The sequence below is a fragment of the Echinops telfairi genome, unplaced genomic scaffold (assembly GCF_000313985.2).
Source record: "Echinops telfairi isolate 266 unplaced genomic scaffold, ASM31398v2 ScPeMD7_655;HRSCAF=1070, whole genome shotgun sequence".
Taxonomy (NCBI): Eukaryota; Metazoa; Chordata; class Mammalia; order Afrosoricida; family Tenrecidae; genus Echinops; species Echinops telfairi.
Genome location: NW_022104553.1, coordinates 15,049,588 through 15,068,390, shown reverse-complemented (window position 1 = coordinate 15,068,390; position 18,803 = coordinate 15,049,588). Strand labels below are relative to the sequence as shown.

The 18,803-nt window shown below is 49.5% G+C and overlaps 2 protein-coding genes and 1 long non-coding RNA gene across 3 annotated transcripts in view; 2 read left to right on the top strand and 1 right to left on the bottom strand.

Moving 5' to 3' along the window:
* The first annotated feature begins 67 nt into the window (after positions 1-67).
* Positions 68-10,311, top strand: ZSCAN22 (zinc finger and SCAN domain containing 22). The gene is given in 5 exon segments (XM_045292351.1): positions 68-620; positions 2,923-3,215; positions 3,218-3,361; positions 4,376-4,467; positions 9,587-10,311. Coding segments are annotated over 4 exon segments (1,065 nt in total). The 5' UTR covers positions 68-620; positions 2,923-2,974; the 3' UTR covers positions 10,175-10,311.
* A 3,271-nt stretch (positions 10,312-13,582) lies between these two features.
* The window catches only part of LOC123521932, a 16,820-nt gene continuing 11,599 nt past the window's right edge, over positions 13,583-18,803 (top strand). The window contains exons 1-2 of the long non-coding RNA XR_006680279.1: positions 13,583-13,620; positions 14,771-14,919. This is a non-coding gene — a long non-coding RNA (uncharacterized LOC123521932). The remainder of the gene's footprint in view (positions 13,621-14,770; positions 14,920-18,803) is intronic.
* A1BG (alpha-1-B glycoprotein) overlaps positions 16,829-18,803 on the bottom strand; it is a 6,276-nt gene continuing 4,301 nt past the window's right edge. Inside the window, exons 6-8 of the mRNA XM_045292338.1 lie at positions 18,372-18,665; positions 17,319-17,594; positions 16,829-16,982 (exon numbers count right to left, since the gene is read on the bottom strand). Coding sequence (XP_045148273.1) covers positions 16,975-16,982; positions 17,319-17,594; positions 18,372-18,665 — 578 coding nt within the window. The 3' untranslated portion in view covers positions 16,829-16,974. The remainder of the gene's footprint in view (positions 16,983-17,318; positions 17,595-18,371; positions 18,666-18,803) is intronic.

Here is an 18,803-nt window from a genome sequence, read left to right as displayed (position 1 = left end):
ATGGGCCGGTTGTGCGTGCGTCCGACACCTTTGGGGGTGAGCTTCTGAGGGACAGCTTGGGGCTGTGGCGTTGACGGCCGGCCGGAGGGTCTGACCCACGGGAGGCGTGTGCCTCGGGGAGATCTGTCGTCGTTGACGTGAGGTTTCTAGGCGAGTGGCGGGAGCGTTGCGTGACCGGGGGGGTCTGTGGCTGTGTGTGCCTCCAGGTATGACCGAGGTGCCGTCGAGGAGAGATTCTGAATGCCTGTGGCAGGTCACCGTCTGCTCCTAGGGAATCGGACTGTGTGAGTAGGGATGACTGGAGAGATTTGGGGGCCTGAGGGACAGACCCGGTGTTTAAGATCATGTGGGTGCCCGTGACTGTGTGACTGGCGACCCTTGGGGGTGGACGACCAAGATTTGAGTGGGCTTTGGAGTCGGTGAGAGCAATCCTTGTTTGCTGTGTCTGCAACAGAAAGGGTGCCACTGAGGGCCACCTGGCTGGGTGTACCTGCGTCCATCGGCCAGCACCTTCCCTTCCGTGCACTGGAGTGTGGCAGAACTGTGGAGCCATCAGAGGGGACGTTCGCATGGATGCCCGTCGTCGGTCACCTGAGGTAACCTGGCGGCAGCCCTCCGAAGTAAGTACCGTTATCAGCCCGTGTACAAGTGAGGGCCGGCATGAAGCCCTGCCTTCCTCGGTTGGTTGTACAGCTGTAGCCCGGCTGGCCAGCGATCGGCAGCAAGCAGGCAGATGAGGTGTGTCTTAGAGATGGGCCATCAGGGGTTTGCCCCGAACAGGAGCTCCAGGAGCATGAAAGGGGCAAAAAGGGGCATTGAAGCCATCTCTGCCATTATGCCAACCAGTCCCTCCTCCTCCTCGCCATACACCAGACAAGAATAAGTCAAAGAGTACTGCTGTCAGGGTTCTAGTTCATACATGCGTGGGTTTATTCCAAACAACATGTGTTTAAACATGTCCCAGTGAGCAGGGAATCGCCGCAGCACGGTGTCTCAATAAAACGCTTGTCTGACTCTCATTAGAGTGCTTTCCAAAACAGGTCCAATCAAAACAGTAGGTTCCAAGGGGATTCGCTGAGCCTGTTAAATTCAAGGCAGAGAAGTCGGCTCAGAAGGCCACGGACACTTTTTTTAAAAAGAAGAAGGGGGTTAAAAATGAGCTGATACCAAGGGCTCAAGTACAATGTACAAATGTGCTGGACACAATGGATGGATGGATGGGTTGTGATAAGAGTTGTACAAGCCCACAATAAAATGATTTTAAAAATAAATAAATATTATCAATGCTAAAGAAGAAGAAGGTGGTCAGGGGAACTGTTTCTGAAGATTTGAAAGAGGTAATCTTGAAGGATTTTTCTCAAAGGAAACAAGACAATCACCAGGGCTTGTTAGGAAAACGTTTTAAGAAAATTGAATATTGCATTGGTGAGGAAAAGGCCAGGAAAGTTATGCCAAGGAATTTTTCCCATTACAACTCTGCATCTGCTCATTCTTCCAGGGTAGTAACAACTGTAACTATGATAATTTCTTTGGAAAACCTTACCCCATCTTCTGTACAGCCCTGATCTTGCCTCTTCACACTTCTTTTTGTTCCGAAATCTTGAAAAATATGATTTGACTTGCTCTCATATATTGAGAATGCTGAAACTGCTGTTTTGATGAGGTGTAAATTATTATTATTATTATTATTTTGTCATTAAAGTAATTTAATCTTCAGGACAACACCAAAGATAGGTATTTTTATTCACTTTTACAGATGAAAACTATGGGTTTTAAGGGAGATAAGTATCCAAGATGAGGTGTAAATTATTAAGTGCAAAATTCTTCAGAGAAGAGTTAAAGAGATAGAAACACCACCTTCAGATAGAGAATATGTTGAAAAACAGTAGCTTCACATTTTGACATTTTTGTTTAATACAGACTTCTATGATCTTGTAGCAATACTTTTTGGCTTATATTCACAGTGGTGGCATTTAGCTTATTTGAGTTTGGAAAACTAGTTGTTCAAATAGCACTTGTAATGATGGTTCTCTCTCAAGTGGGCAGCCGGGCAGCCACCTGATGTGGAAATCACAAATTTATTCCTTACTCTTTTTTAACATTCTTCTGTGCTGCACTATATTCTGAGCACCTGTAGTAATTTCATTCTGTCCAGAGGTATAAAAAATCAGAGGGTATTATACTTGTAATATTTATTTATTTGTTTCATAAAACTTATACTTTTAATGAAATAATACATTTTTATTCCCTTGCATTTGTTACTTCAGTAAACAAACATATGCCATAAAGAGAAAAAGTGTCAGTTTTGTGTGACCCCCCCAAATTCCCATAAGATATTATCAGTGGATTATTCAATTCCTGAAAGTGGTCAGAGAGCTGAAAATATTGTCAGAACAATTGCTGTGCATTCAGTAAAGCGGAAAGGGGTTTCCAAAGATGAACATACATGTTCAGAGAAGAGAAGTCGCCTGCTTCTAATATATCAAACACATTGACTATTGTCTAATTGGCCTACCTCTAAAAGGATGGGATCCTACTCCTATTGTGAAAAAAAAGGTTAAGTATAAATTACACAGCCAATGATGCTTGGATAAAAGTGAAGAATATTGCAAGTGAGGATGCCAAAAGTCTTACAGTATAATCTAGTTTGCCTCTTTTATTGCTCTTATTAATTATTAACTATGTGAAATAATAAATTACTTTTCAGTGTGTCATTTTTTTTAATACCTAAAACGGCCATTAGGGCAGTGAATCAGTTGTTAGATTATTTGAATCCCACCACTGCTTACATTGATTTTAGTTACAGGTTCTGAGAAACATCCAGAAAAGACAAATCCATAGAGAAAGTAGATTAGTAGATTAGGTCCTGGTGGGGCAGGACCTCAGATTCCACATAGTGACATACCTTTGATCTCCCTGCAGTCCTACTTCCAAGATTCCTGAAAACCTGAGTTTCACCAGAGTGCTGCTCTCAATGGCTGCCCCCAGGAGCCCCCTGAGCCTGACACCCTGGGAACAGGAGAGCTTCCTCCAAGTGAAGGTGGAAGATGATGAAGTAGATTTCTCCCAGGGGCCTGAATCCAGCCTCCACGGCCTCTCTGCTCTTCCAGAGGCTGCACGCCTGCGCTTCCGGCAGTTCCAATATCAGGAAGCAACGGGTCCCCAAAAGGCCCTGGCCCAACTGCATGAGCTGTGCCTCCAGTGGCTACAGCCCAAGACATGCTCCAACTGCTGGTGCTGGAGCAGTTCCTGAGCATGCTCCCCGCAGAGATCCAGGCCTGGGTGGGGGCCCAGTATCCAGAGAGCAGTGAAGAGGCTGCCAGACTGGTGGAGGATCTGACCCAGGTGCTCAACAGGAGAGGTGAGGAGAAATGATGGACAGGTGTTAGAAGCTTGCTGGGCAGAGCCCAGACTGGGATTTGGGAGTGTAGAGTCTCTTCTGGGATTGGCCACATATCCATTCTTGGATCTCTCCCATTTCCCAAGCACTCACAGCTGTGCCAGCCTGGTCTCTTGATTGCAAGTTATCAGAGAACCAGGTAAACTGGCCTAAGCAAGGAGGGCAAAGAGGTTTCAGGTACAGCTTGATCTAGCTGCTTAGTTGCTACCATCCCAACGTTTCACTGTCGTGTTTCTATCCATTGAGCCTTCTTTCAGTAACTCCATTCTTAAGTATATTCTGTCAGTGAGGTGGGATGGGAGCTACAGTGAGCAAAGAGGGCCCAGTTCCTCCCCACATGTGCTAGCAACCTAGACACTCTCAAGGGAAGAAGAACTTGAGAGAGCCCAGGCTGAGCCTGGGTTACATGCCTTACCTTGGCCAGCTGGATGCCAGGGGTTGATAGTGAGCAAAGGGGAATTCTCCTGAGGGAAGCAGGCTGTTGATGCCAGAGATGTGGCTGTGTGTTGAATGGGCCAGGAGGAAGGCAGAAATACCAGGTATCCCCTGAAGGCTCCTCTAAGCCTCGCATAGGGGCCATGTCTCTCAAGGAGAATCACATACATATTCCAGTCAGAGATATTGGGTGGGGCAGACTGAGGACGCAGATCAGGGAGTGAAGACTCCTCCAAAAAGTGATGCTGGCCGAGCCTGACAGGAGCAGGTGGAGAGGCGGGGCTGAATGCAATACTGGAGAACCTCCCTCGAGCTCTGGGCCTCCTTACCCTCTGGGGATTACTACCTTGAAGGCATTGAAAGATGCAGAAAAGATCTTGCCTGGGCGGCAGACTAAGCATGTGGTAAATGTGGCTGATAGAACAATTTGGCCAGCTCTCTGAAAAACAGATCTTTCTGGACAGCCGGGGCCAGGTTCCCCTCAGGGCTTCTTGGAATGGAGACCCCTGGTCTCATTCATGGCTTCTCTCTCCTCTCCAGTGCTGTTCACTGAGGACTCTGATCTGCTTCTGACTGGGAACTTTGGCAACGATGGGTGGGCAGGCATGGAGCCCCTGACAGTGAAATATGAGGTAAGGAGGCATCCTCCCCACCTGGAACAGGCCAGCACAAGCCTTAATGTGCGATGTGGGCCCTTTGGTGGACATGTGCCTCTCCCTTCAGCCAGCACTCTGCATGTGCACTGCTGGCCCCTGCTCTGGTGCCTCCCTGACTGGCAGGAGAGAGGGACTCTGACAAAGGCAGCACCCCTTAAGTCTCATGAGCCTCATGGAGCCCCTGGAGAGGTAGAGGGGAAGTGGCTCAGGAAGTCTTCTCAGCGGGGAGGTCATTCCTTGTTTCTTTTTGCAATTCCTTGACTTGTAGATTAGAGGGATCCTCACATGGCATTGTCCTCTGTGTGTCTGGGGCTCTTTGGCACTTTTTATAAGGCACCATTCATAAGTGTGTGGGGTTAGGGCTCATTCTACTTTAATATCTCATAAAAGAAAACCCCTGTTTCCAAACAGGGTGACATTCACAGGGATAGGAGTTAGGATTTCATATCTTTTTTGGGGGGCGGGGAGGGGGGGCACAGTTGAACCCGTAACATGGAGTCACACAATGTCTGACCATGTGTATCTGGCTTCTTGGACTCAGCATAATTTCATTTGTCCACCAATTCCTGGCCTTTCGGGTTGTTTCCATTTGGGGGCTGTCACAACATGCTGCTGTGAATATCTGTATGTAAATGTTCTTGGTTCTCTCCAGTAATAAATACCTAGGAGTGGAATTGCTGAGTTATATGGTAACCCTAGGAGTCTGGGTGGGGTAGTGTTTTGAAATCAGCTGTCAAATTAGAAGATTAATGGTTTGAGCCCACCCATCCAGCCTGGCAAACTGCTTCCATAATCAAAAGCCAAAAAAGCCCTATTTGAACACAGCCCTGTTCCCTAATGCGTGACTTCTCCATGGGTCCGGCTGTCTGAATGCCAGCTAACAACGGTAACTCTAAATGTAAACTTACGAAACTTCTAGACTGTTTCCACAGCGGCTGGGCCACCCAAAGTCATGTGGACTTCTCTGTTTTTCTCCCTTTGGCACTGACTCTGCGCCCTAACAGTGCCCCCTGGTGGAGGAACCAACAGGCACAGGGAGAAGAGTAGGGTGGTGGGTACAGGTAGGGGAGATGACAGGCCCTGGTGCAGGTGACTGGTCCTGTGAATGGTAGTGCTGAGGGCTGAGCGTCTACTAGCCATTTCCTGATTTTCCCAGCAAGGCCACGGCCCCATCAGAATGAGGCCCCCGCCTTCACTGCCCTGACCACCTGTTGCCTGACCCCCAAGACCCTATCTCAGAAGGGCTCCTAGTTACCCAGTGCTGCTGTAATAGAGACACTGCGAGTGGTGGCTTTGTTTGTTCACACTTTAGGAGGGGAGACTTAGGCTCTAGAGCAGCAGTTCTCAACCTGTGGGTCGGGACCCCTTTGAGGGGCAAACGACCCTTTCACAGGAGTTGCCTGACTCATAACAGTAGCAAAATTACAGTCATGAAGTAGCAAGGGAAATAATTTTATGATTTTGGGGGGCGTCACCACAACATGAGGAACTGTATTAAAGGGTCGAAGCATTAGGAAGGTTGAGAATCCCTGCTTCTAGAAGAAGGCATTCTCTCTCTGTCCACTCTGGGAGAAGGTCCTTGTCTCTTTTCAGCTTCTATCCCTTGGCTGCTTGGTGATCTTCAGTGGCCTGGCTCTATCTTTCCCTATCTCTCCTTTCCTAATCTATTCTTTCCTACCTCCAGAGAGATTGATTTAATATGCACTGTCCGCTAACATTAGTGTAGCAGACAGCCCGTACCTAAATGGGATTAGCACCATCGATATGGTGGGAGGGTCCACTGAGTTGGCTCTGGTTCCTAGTGCCCTGTGTATGCATGACAGCATGGAACACTGCCTGATTCTGTGCCATCCTCACAGTCTTGCTTTCGTGGAGCTACTGTGCCAGTCTATCTCATTGAAGGGCTTCCTCTTCTTCACCGACCTTCTACTATACCAAGCATGACATCCTTCTCCAGAGACTGGGGACTTCTGCTAACATGTCCAAAGTGCGCTACACAAAGCCTCGCCATCCCTGCTTCTAGGAGCATTCTGACCGTAACTCGTTCCTTGACAGACTGGTTCATCGTGATATGTTCAACTTTCCTTACCAACACCATAATTCACACGCATCAATTCTTTAGTCTTCCTCATTCATTCTCCAACGTTCACAGGCATATGAGGTGATTGAAAATACCCATGTTATTCATCTTTAAAGAAGTCTTTTGCTGCCAGTTTACCCAATACACTACGTCAAGTTTGATTTCTTGATTGCTTCTTCCATGGCCATTGATTGTGGATCCAAGTAAAATGAAATCTTTGACAACTTCAACCTTTGATCCATTTATTATGATGTTTATTGGTCCATTTGTGAGGATTTTTATTTTCTTTAAGTTGAAGTAGAAGCCATACTGAAGGGTGTAGTCTTTGATCTTCCTCAGTAAGTGCTTTAAATCTTCCTGGCTTCAGCCAGCAAAGTTGTGTCATCTAAACATTGCAGGTTGTTAATGAATCCTTCTCCAACCCTGATGCCCGTTCTTCTTTATGTAGGCCAGTTTCTTAGAGCTTTTGCTCAGTGTGCAAATGGAATATGTATGGTGAAAGGATACAACCTTGACACACACCTTTTTTAAAATTTCAAACCACGCGGCATCCCCTTGTTCTGTTCAAATGATTGCCTCTTGGTTTGGCTAAGGTTTTGCATGAGCACAATTAAGTGTTCTAGAATTCCTATGCTGGGCAATGTTATCCACAATTCATGTGATCCAGAGAGTCCAAGCCTTTGTATAGTCAGTAAAACACTAAACTCACTGCCATTAAGTTGATTCTGACCAATAGAGGACACAGAGTAGAACTACCCGAGGGTTGCCAAGGCTGTGAATCATTGTGGGAATAGAAAGCAGAATCTTTCTCCTGAGGACTGACTGATGGGTCAGAACTGCCAACCTTGTGGTTAGCAGCCCAACACATAACCCACAGAGGATTCAGTGAGCCACCCCCAGTCACTCACTCGATGGTTCCCTCATCCAATCAGTTCCCCTGAGGCACGTTTGGTAGCCATCCCAGGGCTGGAGTCTGGGATCCAAAAGTGAGTGGAACAGCAGCTGGTCCCATCCTTGGGGGTCCCTTCCGGATGCCAGCCACACACTTGGACCTCTCAGGCTTGCTCACCTCTAACCTGCTGGTTTCAAATTTGGGGGTTTCCAGCCCCCCTCCATTCTAACCTAATACGTGCAAAAGGTAAGGGGTTCCCAGTCCTCCCTCCCATTTGACTTGCTGGCTCCCACTGCTCCTGGAGTTGGAGAACTCATGGGAGCTCACAGCACTCAGGGGAAATGCTGTCCTTAACAATGACGGTTTCATTCTCAGAAAAACGATACCAGGGAAGAGACCCCTAGGGTGAGGTCTGAGTTCCAACCTGGAGCTCCCGTGTCCCCAAAAGGGTGGCATTATCTTCCCATGTGCCAGCTTCTGTATAAAACATGTATTGGGGCCTCCTTACAAAATCATGATTGATTACATCCGCCCACTCCCCCTTAGGTCCCACCCTCACACCAACGTCATCTCATTAGAGTAAACTCAGGTGTGGTCTGGATGCCTCTCAGTCCACAAAGGCATCTCGGCCGCACGGGGAAACCCATGGTTTTAAAGTTTTACTCTCAGGAACCTAAGACAAAGACCAAATTCTCCAGGTAAAGGTGATATAAACCACCTGGAGAGAGGGCCCAGTGGGAAGCACGAGGTGGGTGGTGACCAGGAGGGGGCACCAGAGGCCAGGAAAAGATTCTCTGGGGCATGGCCTCTGGCCAACTGTGTAAGCAGGCACAGATGTTACTCAAATTAATCATCTGTGGTGTGTCTACGCCTCAGTTTCTCCATCTGAAATGCCACTGCCATAGTCCCTTCTGAAGGTGATTTTTGAGGATGCAAGCAGGCACTTGAATCGGCACACCTCAATTGGAGTCTAGCACATGACAAGAGTCTGATAATACCCAGCAGCCCCATGAGGGAGGCAGTATTAGGGGTCCTGTCTTCCAGGTGGGGAAAGAGGCCCCGGAGAGGGCAGACTTGCCCTCAGACACAGAGCCAGATAGCAGCCAAGCTGGGGCTGGAGCCCACTCTGTACTGTTGAGCCTCCATATACTTGGGCAGGAGTTACTCTCTACCCCAATAGCGCCGCCTGTCTGGCTCAACTATTCTTGGAATCTGTCCATTAGAATGTTGCCAGATTAAGCATCCTCAGGAAACCTTTGAGGTTTACAAGGATAAATCAGTGTGGGCACACCTGTGTCTCGTCTACCCCGGACCTATAACTGCCCCTTACCTTTACCTGGCCCTTAAGAAAGTGCTTTGTGGAGCTGACACCATGGCTCAAAGGGAAAGTAAATGTCTAGAAAACAGTGATGGCAACATATGTACAAATATGCTGGATACAATTGATGTATGGATTGTTATAAGAGCACAACTATCTTAAAAACAAAACAACAGAAAAAGAAAGTGCTTTGTAAAGGGCGAGCTTCAGATCTCCCGGGAGCCTGGAGCCACAGCCTCAGCTCATCTGCTTCCCCTGCCCACCTGCAGCATCCATTGTCTACTTTGGCTTCTGGGTGTCAGAATCTATTGTGGAAGATTCCAGCCACCAGGATCTGGGACTGATGCCCTCACTAAGCCAGCATCCATTGAGCATCTTCAGCTGTCAGACCGGGCTTGGCCCAGAGGAAGATCCTGCCCGCCTGTGCTCAGGGCCTGCCCAGGTGTGCACAGATGCCTGATAAGAACAAACCACCCCCTAATAAGCCCAGCTCAGTTTTCCTTGCTCTTTTGTATCAGTTCAACCTCGGTGTTTTCCTTCTAATGCTTCAGCCATTCTGAAGACCCTGGAAGGACAGAGTGTTTGAGTACAGGGGAGAAAATAATAAATTGGAACCCCTGGTGAAATTTCAGACTGGATGGGGGACTGGCCTTGTACCCTTTTGTCATCAAGACACTCGATGCAAAGCTTCCCTTGGAAATGGGGCTCAATGTCAGGAGCAGCCTGTGGCTCCCCAGCCAGTGGCTGAGGACAGGTGGGAGGCGAGGTGTATACAAATTGCTGACACTGGTTTGGGTGGTTTCAGGCTGGGAGCCGGGACCTGAGCTCGAAGAGGCAAGCTGCGAGCAGAGTGAATTGGAAGACACGGTCACTGAGATCCTCGTGGGAGCCTTTGGCAATAGCTGTGGACCTGAGGGCAGCTTGGAGAGGCCGGCAGGATTCTCAGGGTAGACTTGGACAAAGTCTTTTCCTCAACAAAGGGATTTCAGGAAAACTTCAGGGCCCCACATGGATGCCTCCACAGACAAGCCCAGTTGTGATGATGGTACCCTGAGGAACAGTCCCAGTGTGAGACCACATTTTGCCTCAGGAGGAAAGGCGCCGTCCAAAAAGATACTAGATTCATCAGACAGGTGTAGGACTCAGCCTCCCCGCACGTTCTCAGGGCTCAGGTCCTCCAAGTGCGGCAGCTGTGGAAAATCATTCAGGAGCTCCCGGGCCCTGGAGGCACATCAGAAGAGCCATTCTCGGAAGACACCCGATACCTGCAGTGAGTGCAGGAAAGCCTTCAGCCGGAGCACTCACGTGGCCCAGCATCAAGTCATCCACACCGGGGTAAAGCCTCATGAGTGTAAAGAATGTGGGAGAGCTTTCAGCCGAATCACCCACCTGACACAGCACCAGAGGATCCACACTGGAGAGAAACCCTACAGATATGGAGACTGGCAAAACATTCAGCCGCAGCACCCACCTCACCCAGCACCAGCGGGTGCACACAGGGGAGCAGCTGTGTGAGTGTGAGGAGTGCAGGAAGGCCTTCAGTCAGAGCACCCACCTGACTCAGCACCAGTGGATTCACACTGGAGAGAAACCCTACAAGTGTGACGTGGGTGGGAGAGCCTTTAGTGACTGCTCAGCTCTGATTAGACACCTGCGGATCCATTCTGGAGAGAAGCCATATCAGTGTAAGATTTGTCCAAAGGCTTTTGCTCAGAGCTCCTCCCTCATTGAGCACCAGAGGACCCACACAGGAGAGAAACCCTATAAGTGCAATAACTGTGGAAAAGCCTTCAGTCGTAGTTCAGCCCTCATGTTCACCTGAGCACCCACATCTCAGTGTTACAGTGACTGTGGGAAAACCTTCAGTCATAGGCCAACCTTCCTACTTCACCTGAGAATCTACATCACAGTGCTACAGTGACTGGAAAATGCCTGTGGGGTGCAGTGCAGCCTCCCCTGGGAGGCTCAACATCTAGGAGAAACCCCGAGTTCCAGAAGAACCAAAGAGAATGAGGTGCATGATATGACCCCCAAAATAACCACATGCTTAAAGGTAAACTCTGAAATGATCCAGGAACAAGTCTGCATGTGGGAACCTGGGTGGAGGCTTAATAATCACACAGTGATGCAGGGCAGCTGAAGAATCTTCCAGAGGAGCCCTGCTGCCCTCCATACTCACTTAGGGTTGTCATGGAGAGAGGACAGCTGAGCTGAGGATTCTGATTGGTCCTCAAAGGCAAAAAAGCTACTGATGTGTAGTGTCTGTCATGACTTAGCTCCCAAGATGCTCTGTGCTGGCAGCGTCTCATTTCCACCTCTTCTTACCTGCTCCTTTCCTCGGTAACCCAGGGATGCCTGACTACACCCACCTCTGTGCCTTTGAGCCAACTGTTTCCACCCTCCCCTGATTCATGTCTAACTCTGACATGTGGGGCTGTCTGGTCCACAAAGCCTTCGCACGCTCAGTCTCTCTCCTGTCACCCATCTTCATTGATGTTGCTGCTTGACACTTATCCATCATCAGTCTCTCTTCCCCTCTCCACCCTTATCCCACCAGCCCCCAGCTCTGTGGGGCTTACCTAATTCATCTGATTCATCTTCTCCTCCACCACTACCCCCTTATCTCAGCCCTCATCACTAATCTTACCTGGATTACAGCAGGGGGTCTCCCCCGCCCCCCCCTGTTGCTGTTCTCCTCTGTGCGACTGTCCCAGGGGCCTCCAGGGGGCTCTTCCTACAACACAAATCTGACTGTGTCTCACTCCCTGGCAGAAAGTCTGCACTGTGTCACCTACCACAAAACTCCTGGAACTGCTTATGAGTACACCGAATTGGAGGTCACTTTGGCCTCAAGAAACCTTTCTGGTTCCCATCATGTGTGCCATACAAATGGTGCTGTTTTTCTGCGTGTGCCGTGGTGTATAAGGCATTGGAAAGTGCTGCCCTACAGGGTAAACTTCAGGCTCCCTCACTTGGCATTCACAAACCCCCATGACCCAGCCTCTGTGCTCCTCGGCCTCATCGCCACCCACACAACAGTCCCGTGAAACTGCTGTGGGTCCTTTGTGTCTGTGCCTGGAAACCTCCTTGTCTCCTCCTAGTTGCCTGGCAACAATTCTCATCCCCCACGGTGTTGTGAATGTTTTCCCAGGTGGGGGGGATCTTCCCTGGATCCCCAAGCAGAGTCAGTCTCACCCTCTCTGCTACCAGGGTAGCCTGTGCTGCCTATCTGTCCTACAAGGTCTACCGTGTTGCATGTGTTCACTCCTGTGCAGCTCACCGTGTGTGTTTCCTGAGGAGACTGCACGCCAACCGTGAGGGCCACGTCTTACTCTTGGTACCCACAGCACACAAGCTGTAATGGGCCCTGACCCATGTCTGTGGAATGCACATACAGCACCTGCTGCCTCCCACGAGGCTGTCACTACCCTCCGCGCCGAGTCATTCTTACACAGGTTCATATGACTGTCGCCCTTCTTCAGGCTGTGGCCCTACAGAACACGAGCAGTCTGAATTTCCCAGCCCCCCAAAGTCAGAGGCCCCTGGGATGTTGTGGCCTCAATAAGATGTTACTACATTGAGTCTGTTCTCACAAGGGCTTAGTAGTTGCCAACTTTGTGTCTTTGTTCTCCCTGACTGCCTCTTACAATTGGGCATTCCTGACTCTCTCAAAGGGAGCCCTGGTGGTGTAGTGGGTATGCATTGGGCTTCGATCCGCATGGTCGGCAGTTCGAAACCACCAGCAGCTCCTTGGGACCAAGACCTGGCTTTCTACTCCTATAAACAGCTACAGTCTCGGAATCCCACAGCAGGTTGCTGATTGACTGGATGGCAGGGAGGAGCTCTGAGCAACAGCCTTGCCTTTCGACAAACCTTACGCTGATAGGGCTCTACTCCAGTGAGGTTGGAGTTGTAGAGTCCCTCTAGAACAGTGGTTCTCAACCTTCCTAATGCCTCCACCCTTTCATACAGTTCCTCCTGTTGTGGTGACCACCCCCCAACCATAAAATTATTTTCGTTGCTACTTCGTAACTGTCATTTTGCTACTGTTATGAATCGGGTGACCCCTGTGAAAGGGTCATTTGACCCTCAAAGGGATCTCAGCCCCCAGGTTGAGAACAGCTGGTCTAAGGTAAAGGGGCAGGAAAGACCTAAGGCAGGCAGTGAGCCTGAAAAAAGATGATGGAGCTCTATAATTTCAGACAAAATAGACTTGAAGCTCCAAAAAGCATTATTAGGGATACTTAGCCAATGACCAATAGGTCCAAAGGCCAGTGCTTAGCCAGTTCTGACTCATGGCGATTCCATGTGTGGCATCGTAGACCCGCTGCATCGGGGTTTCAATGACTGTGAGTACTCAGAAGTAGATCATCAGGCATTTCTTATGAGGTGGCTCTGGATGGAATTGAACTGCCAGCCTTACAGTCAGTAGTCGAATGCTTAAGCATTTGCACCGCCCAGGGTCACTATGTCTTGGTTAGAGGAACAACATATCAGGAAGGTTTAATATTTCAAAACTGGACACTTCATTCCATAGCTATTCAGGGACAAATAACTGGTGAAACCATAATGTGTAGTTGGACATGGTAACTCTTAGGATGACATATAAAGAGGTAAGACACCAGGAAAGATACTGAGGATTTTTTTTAGCACAAATTCATAAGCTTCGCTCACAGGTATGTGCCGAACCCTCCACATGGCGACTACAGAACAGTCTTTTTTTTGTTTTAGATAAAACAATTCCCAAGATAAACAAGCGGCCATCTAGCTGAGAAGCAACAAAGCTCACATGGAAGAAGCACACCAACCTGTGTGATCACGAGGTGTTGAAGAGATCAGGTATCAGGCATCAAAGAACAAAAAATAATCACTGTGAATGAGGGGGAGTGTGGCATAGAGATCCAAAGCCCATCTGTAGGCAACTGGCCATCCCCTTACAGCAGGGTTGAGGGGAAGAGACGAGCCAGTCAGGTTGCAGTACAGCAATGACGAAACATACAACTTTCCTCCAGTTCTTTAATGCTTTCTCCCCCCACTATCATGATTCCAATTCTACCTTACTGATCTGGCTAGGGCAGAGGATGTATACTGGTACAGACAGGAACTGGAAACACAGGGAATCCAGGACAGGTAAACCCCTCAGTACCAATAATGAGAGTATACCAGGAGGGTAAGGGGAAGGTGAGTAGAAAGAAGAAAATGATCACAAGGATTGACATCCCCCTCCCTGGGGATGGACAACAGAAAAGTGGGTGAAGGGGGACATTGGACAGTGTAAGACATGACAAAATAATAATTTATAAATTATCAAGGGTTCGTGAGGGAGGGAGTGGGGAGGGAGGGGAAACAAATGATGGGTTGAGACCAAGGGCTCAAGTTGAAAGAAAATGTTTTGAAAATGATGATGGGTACAAATGTGCTAGATACAATGGATGGATGTATGGATTGTGATGAGTTGTACGAGCCCCCAATAAAATGATTAAAAAACAATTCCTGATTTATGTTAACGAACCAGTGTCCTGACCCAAGGCAATAAAGTTAGATGTGAACCAGAAAAGAAAACAACAAAAGAAACAATAAAACACTGATGGGTTAATAGGTCAAATATAAAATGGCAATTTTACATGATTTTTATACAGAGTTTGGGAAATATCTAGATGAAAGCAATAATTAAAATCTTTATAACAAACGAGATAATTCCAGAGAAGAGCTTAGAGGGAATTCTAGTCTTAAGTGCAGTAGTGGAAATAAGAAATTATTTTTTTTAATTGATTAGGCAAAGGTCTAACTTGAGTAATTAACAGAGAAAATTTAAGAAAGTAGAATCTTCATTCCCATTGAGTCAATTGCTATGTCTCCACAGCGACCCTATAGGACAGGGTAGAATTGCCCTTTGGGTTTCTGAGACATTAAATCTATACAGGAGTAGACAGCCTTATCTTTCTCCCTGGGACCAGTTGGTGGATTCAAACTGCTGGCCTGTGTTTAGCAGGTCAATGTGTAATCCATTACACCACCAGAGCTGTTCAAGAACGTACAAGGAAGGACAGAGGAAAGAGAGCAGTAAAGAGTAAAACCAAAACCATCGTGTTGGATCAGCAATTACACGAGAAGACACAAATGCCAGGACTGAAAAGGGTATGTAACTACAGGAATAACAGAGACAATCACGTGAATGTATTTATGGCAATCATTTCAAATTTCAGATGAATACTAGTCTGGAAAAACTATGACCTACCAAAACATACTCAAGAAGAGTTAAGTAAGATAACGACTAAAGAGAATCACTATACAAGCAACCACAGACAACCAAAGGGGCAGCATTTATCCGGAAACAGCTCAGAGGCAGGAGAGACAGACAAATGAAAAGGGAAATCAGGGATGTGGGCAGAGTGCTGCTGCATTAAGGGTGCCACAACCAATGCCACGAAACAAAATGTCCATAAAGTGTTGAATGGAAACTAATTTGCTCTTTATACTTTTACCCAAATGGCAAGAAAAAGTAAAATAATCACAAGAATGAAATAGTTCTGTTGTTATTTTTAACTCCTATCGGGATTGGAGGAAATGGGTTTTCGATTCAACAATTCATTCTCATTTTGATTCGAGACATTGACTGCAGTCCCCACGCAGTTGACCATTCCCATTCACCCTTCTTTCCTGTCCTGTTTCTCTGCAAACCCTGCCCTTTCCATCTTGTGTGGCTGATTGTTATAGAGAGTGTGTTACCTCCCTGATAGACCTATTGGTTCAATGGAATCACCACTGAGCCCTGCTAGCATTGTGGGTTTCGTGTAAGACTGCTAACTGCAAGATCAGCGGTTCAAAAACTACTAGCTGTTCTACTTGAGAAAGATGAAGCTTTCTACTCCCAGAAATAGTCACAGTCTTGTAAGGGTGGGTCACTATGAGTCAGAATTGACTTGATGGCAGTGAATTTTTTAGTTTGGAACCACCAAACTTAAAAAAATAATAATAGAAACAGGGATGCCAGGAAAGGGGTACATGGGAATTTTCTGTATCTCCAATGTCATTTTCTCCATAAGCCTGATTTTTTTTTTATTTATTAAAAGATCATTTTATTGGAGGCTCTTACAACTCATTACAATCTATACATCAATTGTATCAGGCATATTCATACATATGTTGCCATCATTCATTTCTAGAAAATTACTTTTTATTGAGCCCTTGATATCAGCTCCTCTTTTTACCCCTCCCACCAACCCTCATGACCCCTTGATAGATTTTAAATTATATTATTTGTATATCTCACACCGACCGCTGTCTCCCTTCCCCCATGGTTTCTGTTGTTTTTATCCTGGAAGGAGGGTGTGTCGATGTGTGTCGATCATTATGATCGGTGATCGGTTCCCCCTCCCTTCCCTCCCGCACCCCCTTCTCCCTACCCTTCTTTATCAGTATTCCTGTTCCTGGATAAAATGGAACACTGAAACATAGGGAAGCAGGAGGGGCTCAGACAGAGTCGGGCCTGGCCCCTCTCACAGCTAGGTTGGCCTCAGGACAAGGTCCATAGTGCCACCGGGAGGCTGTGGGAGCAGCTAGATGGGCCCACAAAGCCTCTGAATGACCTCCTGGTGGCACAGAAAGGTCAGTTGGAACCTTCCAGCGCCTCCCTCTGGGGAGAAAGATGTGCTCAGCTTTGGTAGATGGTTAAGTTCTACTCTGCCCTGTAGGGTCACTACGAGTTGATTTGGAATCGATTTGAAGGCAGTGGTTTGTTTTCTGTTTGTTTTTGCCCCAGCCGGAGCAGATGCAGCCAACTAGGGTGGGATGGGTCTCGAACCTGGAGCTACCCCAGCTGTAGGGAAGGCTTGCACACACCTGCTGGGTGGGGGCAGACTGGTGCCCAGTGCGTTTTGGGCAGCTTAGGGAACCAGGGCAGAGAAGCCACAAGGGCCCAGATCCAGCCTCCATCCTGCCCTCCCTTGGGGCCCAGAGTCTAGCCCCTGGGCCCCTCTGAATCCAAGCTTCCATCCCAGATCTCAGACCCCCTAGGCCTGCTCTGGACCCATTAGCCAAAGTCAAGTTCAAACCAAGTATTTCCTCCTTTATTAATTCCCGAGAGGAAAGGGGTGGGGGGCTCCCCGAGTCCAGCTGCAGCAGGAAGAATAGAAGCCAGACCAGAGAGTGTTTCCAGAGGTCACGGTGGCTGGTGGCAGGTCCGCTGCACGGTCAACTTCCTTTTGACAAATACGACAAAAGGAAAATGAGGGTTGGGGTGAACTCAGGAGGCCAAGGACAACCTAGCGGGGGATTCTGTGCCTACTTCTCTGGGGAAAGTCTGGTAGGGGGATTCTGTGTCTACCTCTCAGGGCAGAGCTTCCTGTGGTCCTTCCGCTGCCCCCACCGTCACCCCCCACCCCAGGCCTCCAAGGACCAAACACGTCCTGCTCCTGGGCCTCTGATCCCCTGCCTTCAAATCCCTTACCCACCCCTCTACACTCACACACACTGTCTGGGCATGCACATTTCTGGAAGATGGGTCCCCCCAGACTCAGGCCCAAGGGAGCTCTCACCTGCCACCCGGAGTTCCACAGGGTCGCTGAGCTCGGACACCAAGGGACTGGGCCACCCCACGCGGTAGCGGCAGCGGTAGTTGCCAGCATGCTGTGGCCCCACGTTGTTCAGCACAAGGTCCCCTCCAGCGGTGTCCACCGCCTCCGCCTCCTCACCCTCACGCACCAGCTCAAATTGCAAATTGGACACGGGGCCCACACAGCGTAGGACCACGTCCCGGCCTGGCGTCACCTCCCCCTGCCACAGGGGCTGGAGCCTCGGCCTTGGAGGGGGACCTAGCAGATGGAGCAGCCTCCTCAGTAGGGTGGATCCCTTCCACCCACCAGGGGGTGGGCATGAAAGCCTCCCCCAGGCAGACAAGCCCAGCATCCACCCATCATGGACTCTGAGCGTAGATGTCACCTCCCGTGGTCCCTATGCTGTTCTCTTAACCATCTGTGTCCAGCGAGTGCCCAGCCCAGCCAGGGGCCTGCAGCCTGCTCAGACACTTCTTGGGGACACCCCCCATCAGGCCCTCAAGGCTTCAGACGCTTGAGGGGGAAAAAATCAAACGATGGAGGGAAGGGGCCAACCCAGCAAAGTGGGTCAGCCGCCCTGGGACTGCATGCCCTCTGCCCCCTGGAGACCAGGCTTAGGGGTCACTGGCCCTGAGGGAATAGAGATGGACACTGCCTAAGCGGTCCTAACCCACTAAAACCAAACGCGCTGTCCTCCAGCCCATGGGTTTCCCAGACTGGACCCGTTGACGGGAGTAGACAGCCCAGTCTTTCCCCTTCGCCGAAGGGCTGGTGGTTTCGAACTGCCGCCCGTGCAGATGGCAGCCCAACGCGTAACCTTTATGCCACCAAGGGCTCCCTCATAGTCCAATAGGGATGTCCAACGGGACCTGTGTTTGCCACAAGGAAACAGGCATGGAGGGCGGGAACGCTGGCAGGAAGCTTCAGGGCCCTGGGGAAACTCCCCAAGGACAGAGCCAAGCACCACAGTCCTCCAACCCTGGAGAAGAGGGGCACCCCCAGCCCCTCCCTGTGACCCCGGGAAAGCGAGCTCACCCTCCACCAGCAGCTCCAGGGCCGCGCTGCGCGCTGAGCCGGCGGGGTGCGTCGCGGGGTCAGTGTAGACGCAGCTGTAGTTGCCCGAGTCCAGCGCTGACACGTCCAGCAGCTCCCAGAGGGCCTCGGCGCCCACTGGACTCCGCAGGCCGTGCCACCTGGACACCCACGCCGACTTCTGCTCCAGTGCAAAGCGGAGGCCAGCCCGCGGGCCCCTGCACCGCAACCTCGTGAGCGCCCCGGGCTTGGGGGTGGCCGAGGGCTCAGCCTGAAGCTCAGGTGGGGGCAGCGAGCCTGCAGAGGGGAGGGTGCTGGGTCCTGAACCCTGCACCTCCCCTGGCCTCCACCCTGCACCTCCTCTAACCCCCACACTGCACCTTCCCTAAACCCTACCCAGCACTTCTCCTAGTCCCCACCCTGTACCCTCCCCTA